Source organism: Nicotiana sylvestris, chromosome 2 (genome assembly GCF_000393655.2).
Source record: "Nicotiana sylvestris chromosome 2, ASM39365v2, whole genome shotgun sequence".
Classification (NCBI taxonomy): Eukaryota; Viridiplantae; Streptophyta; class Magnoliopsida; order Solanales; family Solanaceae; genus Nicotiana; species Nicotiana sylvestris.
This window is the reverse complement of record NC_091058.1, coordinates 42,572,305-42,579,885: the sequence shown is the minus strand read 5'-3', so window position 1 is coordinate 42,579,885 and position 7,581 is coordinate 42,572,305. Positions and strand designations below refer to the sequence as shown.

General features: G+C 38.6%; 1 protein-coding gene across 2 annotated transcripts; it reads right to left on the bottom strand.

The window, feature by feature from the left end:
- Positions 1–596: 596 nt before the first annotated feature.
- LOC104249777 (uncharacterized) lies at positions 597–4,305 on the bottom strand. 2 transcript variants are annotated; one of them, XM_070167852.1, is made up of 5 exons: positions 4,070–4,305; positions 3,962–3,997; positions 2,141–3,282; positions 1,065–2,051; positions 597–981 (listed from the first exon to the last, which is right to left on the bottom strand). In XM_070167852.1, exons 3-5 carry the CDS (start codon positions 3,182–3,184, stop codon positions 940–942), a joined length of 2,073 nt encoding a protein of 690 aa, XP_070023953.1. In that variant the 5' UTR covers positions 3,185–3,282; positions 3,962–3,997; positions 4,070–4,305; the 3' UTR covers positions 597–939. The 2 variants fall into 2 exon arrangements, with proteins under 2 accessions (XP_070023953.1, XP_009804560.1); XM_009806258.2 differs by lacking the exon at positions 3,962–3,997 and having other exon boundaries at positions 4,070–4,207.
- Positions 4,306–7,581: the final 3,276 nt, after the last annotated feature.

Genomic DNA, 7,581 nt, shown 5'->3' with positions numbered 1-7,581 from the left:
TTGGTTATGTGTTTTTTTTTTAAATAATAATTTATGTTCAAAATCTTTCACTAATTCTGTAGGATGGGCTTACAATATTTGAGTTTCTTGAAATGTAAGGAAAAGATGAAAGGAAATGGAATGGCCTACAATATTTGAGTAGGCTGTGGCTTTTACTTGAAGGAGGGATTTGAACCAGGGGGGGAGAGAGGAATTTAGCTATTCATGGCAGGTGCAATCACACTCGTTGCTTTCGACATGGATCATAAAGATAGATGAAAAATTTTAAGAACATGAATACATAGGAGTAATAAATTTCATTGACTCCGACTCTAAATCTTGAATTCGTCTATAGGACCTTGAGTGAGAATAAGGATAAAGCTATACTTCGACCATATAACCTTGTAACTCTATGACTCGAGCCTGTTACACGTAAAAGACCAGGCTACTACTGCGCTTTTCTTGTCAAAATGCATGTAAATCTGGTCATTCTCTATGTTAAAAATTGGTGAGCTAGCTCATTCCATGGATCAGAAGATGAAGTGAGAATGAGGAAAAATGGAATCAAATATTAACAGAAAAGCTAAAGACTTTTACTTCAAGACCACAGTAGAATATATCATAAAGAATCAAATGTGTAATTCATTCATATCTCAAGGCAAGGGCTGGTTTTTAGGAATACAAACCATAATAAGAAAACTCAGCTATTCTCGTGCCCACTACTATAGTCATTCAAAAGTTACAACAATCCCCACCATCAAAACCAAGTATTCTTTTGAAGTGGAATAGAAAAACTTTTTCCTCTGTATACCTAGACTAAAATGGTGACAAGGAAACTCCAGAAGGAATGAAATAAAGTTTCATAGTATTGAAGCTATAGTATCGATAGTATTGAAACGCCATAGTATTGAAGCTATGGCGATAGAAACAAGATGTTTCATATCGATAAATGATCCATCTTCAAGCTTTGCTCTGCTGACAAGAACCAAGAGTATATAGTTCCTGTTCAAACAAAATGGAGCAGAAGTAAACATCAAAATTTGCAACAGAAAACTTCAAAAGGTATAAAAGAAAAAAGAGGTTACCTCGGAGTAACGGACATGATCCTTATGCAAGTTAGAAGTTTTCACAATAGTCTCCCACTTACTACCATCAGCATGGGACTTCTTATTCTGCTTCTTGGAGCTCAAACTTGAGAACGGAGTTCTCAAAGGGATGGAAGGCAGCGTGCGCCAAAGCCAAGATTCAGAGGGAGATTTAGGTAAGGGTGGTGGTATAGGAGATTCCAAGGAGGTAAGGTTAGAATCTTTTGGGCCATTTGCATTTTGGTTATCTTCATTTTCTGTACCTAAATTTCCATAGGGATGCACTTTTGAAGACTCTAAGGCTCCAGATAGTGTATCAAGATTTTGCTTTAGTTTCAAAGACTCATGATCAGCAGGGCCTTTGCGTGTTGATATGGAAATGGGAGAAGCTTCCACCAAATCAAGGGACTCCTTCTCAAAAACCTGTTTGCTCTCTTTCTCTGAAACATTCCGGTCTTTGGCACCTTGAGTACGAGCGGTGGCATCCATATTTTCTAGTACTTTACTGCTTTTAACCAGTGGCTTCATATTCTTACCAGAGGAGTTCACCAATCCCTTGGGCTTTGAAGAAGCAGAATTACGGGCTGAAATTTGCACATTATCTACAGAATCTATGTACAATGTTTTCTCAACTACTTCACTTGGTGAATCAGAAAACCTTCCTGTGCCAATCTGCTGTGGTACTTTGTCCTTGACAGTGTAGCAACCTTTCCGGAATGAATCAAAGCGGCTAGCCCAAAGACTCTCCATTTCCTTTGGCACACCAAGAAACCTAGTACCTTCATTGAATGGAGATGGGGGTGCTACATTTCGATAGGGAGATATAGCCCCACTTCTTGAACGTCTTCCAGGAGAGATTCCAACTAGCTTACATGAATCACTAGGGTTAGGCAGTTGGCCGGAAAAACTTCTATTTTCAGCTTTGTACAGCTCGCGAGACAGTACTCCAGAGTGAAATCTTTGCTTATTTATAGTATCACAAGTATTCTGCAAAGAACATGATTGTTAGAAACAAACATAAATCTTATTAATCTTAGGACAGAAAAAAAGAAACTGAGGAAAAGTATAATTATTACCTTCTCAAGAGGTCCACTATAAGCTTTTCTAGCTAATCTCTTGACTTCATGAGCATAAGATGTGGGGCTCTGTGGCGTCTTTGGTTTCATTCCTGAAACTCTCTTTACTGCTTGAGCTGAGGGTGTGGGAACATGTGTCTTCACTTTTAGTCCTGGCAGTGGATTTAATAGGCATAAAGAATTCTTCACACAAATCCGAGGGAAAAATTTCCACCCTTTACTTGGTCTTTTGTGCTGATTCTCAGACACATCATCTTCAATTTCACTTCCTACATCGTCTGGATAGCCGCTATAATATGAGACAGGTTTAGACTCCATCTGCTTAACTATTGGCTTTCGTTCCACAGGTACTGGCTTGGGTTGTTCAGTACTGACTGGAACTTGCTTTTTTTGAACATACTGAGGCGTCTCCAAAACAACAGCTTTTGCTGCAGGTAAGAATCGACTCATCATAAAGTCTCTAGTTTGGGAGTCAATGGAAAAGGTTCCAGATGGTTTTGAATCTGAACTTTGATGTCCGCTCAAACCACTGACACTGCAGTCCAAGGATAAGGATTCGGTAGGTGACAATGTTTCAGGAGCATCAGAATTGGCATCATCCTCACTTGCTCTGTCTCCTCTTGTATATATACTTTCCGCTAGGCTATCCAGTAAAGCTGCATGATCAATCCAAGGAAGTCCTTCAGCTGGAGACTTGTAAATGTTTTGAGTACGAGGCCTTTCACCCGAATAGAACCGAATAGTCTCTGGCAATCTTCCCGGGGGCAGCCTAGGACTACTTGACCACTCCACTCGAAGGTTAGCTCGGGCTTCATTGTCACCTTTTCGTCTTCCAGGGATCTGTTCCCACATAAATGGAACAGCTACTGGTTTAGTCACCTCACTCAATTCCCAATCTGATTTTTTGACAGGAAGTGATTGTTGTCGATTCGGTGGCGCCCTTTCTATAATCTTTTTATTTGCTCTCTCATGAGGGGATAAAGATGATGAAATTTTCCTCACTGATAAAAGTGGTGCATTGAAATCCAGCTGCTTTTTCTCCATTTCCCTGGGATACTAACAAATTTTCTATTCCTTTCCCTCCCAAACAAATTAGCAATCAACAATGGGGAATTATGCCTTCCAAAATCTTCAAGCAATCACTACAAAAGAAGACATCAAGAAATCAAAATACAGTTTCAAGAAGAAGAAAAAACAGATAAGCAACATATCTCTGGACAGAGTTAAGTCATAAATGAGGAAGGAAAGTACATTGAATGTTTCATATTCATAATTGGACTAAACAGAATTAAGTGAAACTACAAAATATATTTATTCACGGAATTAAAAGCAAAATGGGGAATGAAAATACTCCTAAGGGAGCTTCTGTCTTTAACAAAGAGAAAAGAAAAGAATAATTCTCTATTGCAAATCCCCAAAAAGAAAAAGAAAAAGAAAAGGCAAAAAGAACTCAGCAAGAATGAAATAACATGCTATTTCCTCTTGGACAATTATGCACGTAAACTGAGAAGATGGGCAGCTAATTAACAATTAAATCAAAAGAAGTGAGAGAAAAAGAGAAATCTTAAACCAAGAACATTTTTAACTCTTATTTCCTGCTAATTCCTAACTCAATTAATAGCCAAACAAAAATAAGATCTTGTTCACTTACTAAGTAGCCAAAACCAAAACCAAAATTCTTATATTTTCTTTAGCCAGTATGGACCTCAAACTAAAAACAACGGAAATTATTTCTTAACAACCATGAGGAACAAAGAGGTAAAAAAACTTCTCACAATGCATCAAACACAAAGATAATAATCAAGAAAGGCCACACTGTACCAGTTCCAAGAATTCCTTTGTAATCACCAATACACGCTGGAAAACAAAAATCAAAACTTTACCGAAAATTTCAAGAAGGACCCAAGAAGACAATGTTGAAGTTCATACCTTGAAGGGGTTTAAGTTGAGTGAAATGTGGGCTTGAATGATGGCGCGAGTTGAGGAGTGGAAAAGGGGAACAAATTGGAGAGAGAATGTGCAACAGTGGTCAGTCTTTGCTTGTGCTTTTCTGCTTTTTTAGTGATGACTGGCAACACTGTAGAGTAGAGTGGGGGTGGAAGACCCGGGGGGAGGGGGGGGGGTTGAAAGTGAAGGAGTATTGATCAATGGTTCACATAAAACGTGGAAAGGGGGAAGAGGATCAAACTGACAGTTATAATAACCTAACGCTAACGGCCTTAAATACTTCGGCTGCTCTATTTATCCCTTCTTCAGCTCAATATCAGTAACTACTTTTGGTTTCTTTTTAATTGTGTACAACCGTATGTTATTTCACACACAAAATCAACTTTTGTCTTTTACCCATTAATTTTTTGATCTATTAACTTAACAAGAAGTACTCACTTAATTAATATTTTTTCGGTATTTGTCCACTATATTAAAATATATGTCAATTTTTATTTTTTTCAGCTTGGAAAACCAATGGATAATTTACCATTTTGCACCTATACCATTATAATTTCCCAACATGTTGGATTTATAAGAGTCAAGTTAATTTTCAATAATAATAATTAGGAGTAATATAGTAAATTACCATATTATTTATTGTTAAGGGGTGTATCAAGTTAATTGTGAGCAAGTATATTTGGACCGAAAGAGTACTCTACTACACTAATTGAAAAAGGAAGATGAATTCTACAAAAGAACAATAAATGCTTTGTAAATATTGAAAAGCTTTTCAAATTTTAACAAGATCATGTCCAAACGCTAATATTGATGTACTATCTTATATTACACTTCTTTTTTTTAATATTTAAATTTATTATCGTTTTTAATGCTAAAGCTTTCGTGGCAAAACTTTTGGAGTGAAGCAGTACTAAATTTCGTAATGTCTATTCATGCATGTGCTCTTGAAATGCCAACTGTGGATAGAGATAATCAGTTGTGTACACTGTTAGAAGCTTAATTGCTTTGTACCTTACTTAAGTAGTAATGTGTCAGTACTGAAGTTAAAGTGTACACATTTGTAGAGTCGGATCTAGGAAATCTAGTATAAGAGTGCACTACTAAAAAAAAAAAGGAAAAAAAGATGTGTTAAGTGGGTGTAACGATCCGATCGGTCATTTTAAGTATTTGCACTTCGCTCGATAGTTTACGGGCATGAGTAGTTCCGTATAATGTATTTTGACTTATGTGAACCGTCGGTTTGGTTTTCAGATTATTCGGAATTGATTTGGAAAAAAGATTCTCAACTAAGAAGATTTAAATTGGAAGAGTTGACCAAGTTTGACTTTTTGATATTTGACCTCGGATTGGAGTTTTGATGGTTCTTTTAGCTCCGTTAGGCGATTTTGGACTTAGGAGGGTGTCCGGATTGTGATTTGGAGGTCCGTAGTTGAATTTAGCTTGAAATGGCAAAAGTTGAATTTTTGGAAAGTTTGACCGGGAGTGGACTTTTTGATACCGGATTCAGATTATGGTTCTGGGAGTTGGAATAGCTTCGTTATGTCATTTGGGACTTGTGTGCAAAATTTGGGTTCATTCCAAGTTGATTTGCTATGTTTCGGCGCGAGTTTTGGAAATGAAAAATTCAAAGTTCATTAGGGTCGATTCGGGTGCGATTTTTCATTTTGATGTTGTTATGCATGATTTGAGGCCTCAAGTAAGTTCGTGTTATGTTATTAGACTTGTTGATATATTTGGACGGGGTCTCGATTGGCCCGGGAGAGTTTCGGACGAGGTTCGGATCACTTTCGTTTCATAGTGCATTGCTGAAGGCTACTGGTTCTGGTGTGATCGCACCTGCGGCTGATTTTGCGCAAGTGCGATGGCCCATAAGCGACAAAGGAGTTGCAGAGGCAAGGTGAGCGCTGGGTGAGGAAGACCGCAGAAGCGGAGATTTGGGCGCATATGTGGATGCGCAGGTGCGAAGTGATGGAGTGCAGGAGCGAGGTATTTCGTAGGTGCGGATGGTGGCTCGCACCTGCGATGTCGCAAAAGCAAATATTTTATCAGCAGGTGCGAGGGTCGAGTCCTTAGCTGATTCCGCAGAAGCGGAGGTTATGTCGCAGAAGCGGCTAATGTGTCGCAGGTGCGAAAATGCTGGCAGAAGCTATAAATCGAGGGTTTTTGTTCTTTCTTCATATTTTGAGAAATGGGACTCGGATTGAGGCAATTTTTGAAGCAATTTTCATCACAAGGATTGGGGTAAGTATTCTACACTTGGTTTTGATCTTATTCCATGAATCTTTCTTCATTTTTGGCAATTGGTTGATGAATTTTAAAGAGAAATTGGGGATTTTAGCCTAAAGTTTCATAATGTGATTTTTTTAGTTTTGAACATCGATTCGGAGTCGGATTTGAGTGAAACTAGTATGGTTGGACTCGTAATTGAATGGGTTACCGAATTTTATAAGTTTTGTTGGGTTTCGAGGCGCGGGCCCAAACTTTTGGTCGGTTTTGGGTTTTGATAAAGGATTTCATTTGAAATTATTTCCTTGGGCTTTATTTGATGTATTTGAGTTGCTTTTGGTTAGTTTCGAGCCGTTCGTAGGTCGGTACGCGTGGAATGACATTCTTGGTGCATCGCTTGGCTTGCTCAGTATTGGAATTTTCTTATTCGAGGTATGTAACACTTCTAAACTTGGTGTTGAGGGTATGAAATCCTGAATTACATGTTAAGTGATTGGTACTGAGGTGACGCACATGCTAGATGACAAGCGTTTGGGCGTGCACCGTGAATAGTGACTCCATTATTTCTGTGGTACTGTGTAGTTACCTGATCTTATTTGTAACCATGAAATCTCTACGTACTTGAGCAATTGAGCTGTGATACATGTTATAAACCATGTCTAGGCTATATTTTATCCTGTTGGGACCCACTGATGTCATTTTTGCTGTTGAGCTATCTGCTTTCATTGCTTTACATACTCAGTCATACGCATTCATATGTGTATCATATCTCAGTCTCTGTTAAAACTTATTGACATATCATATCATCATTTTGGGCTAGGTTCATGGCATTATGAGCCCGAGAGGCTAGAGAGATTGAAGACTGAGTGAGGCCGAGGGCCTGAGTGAGAGTGATATTATGGGATCGGGCTGCATGTCGCAGCATGTTATATTGATTACATTTTTGGGATTGGGATGCACGCTGCAGCGATATAGTGTTTGGGCTAAAGGAGCCCTTCAGGAGTCTGCATACACCCTGAGTGAGATTGATTATATATATATATATACACGCCGCAACGAGCCTTATGACTATATGTATATGGATCGGGTTGCACGCTGCAACGAGCCTTATGGTTATATATATATGGATCTGGTTGCACGCTGCAACGAGTATTGTACAGTGCTGAGTGATTGAGTGTGCTAAGTATTGAGCACGACAAGATAAAATGTGAGACAATGAGATTGAGTACTCTGAGAGTGAGAGTACATGAGTTCATCACTGAGAGGCA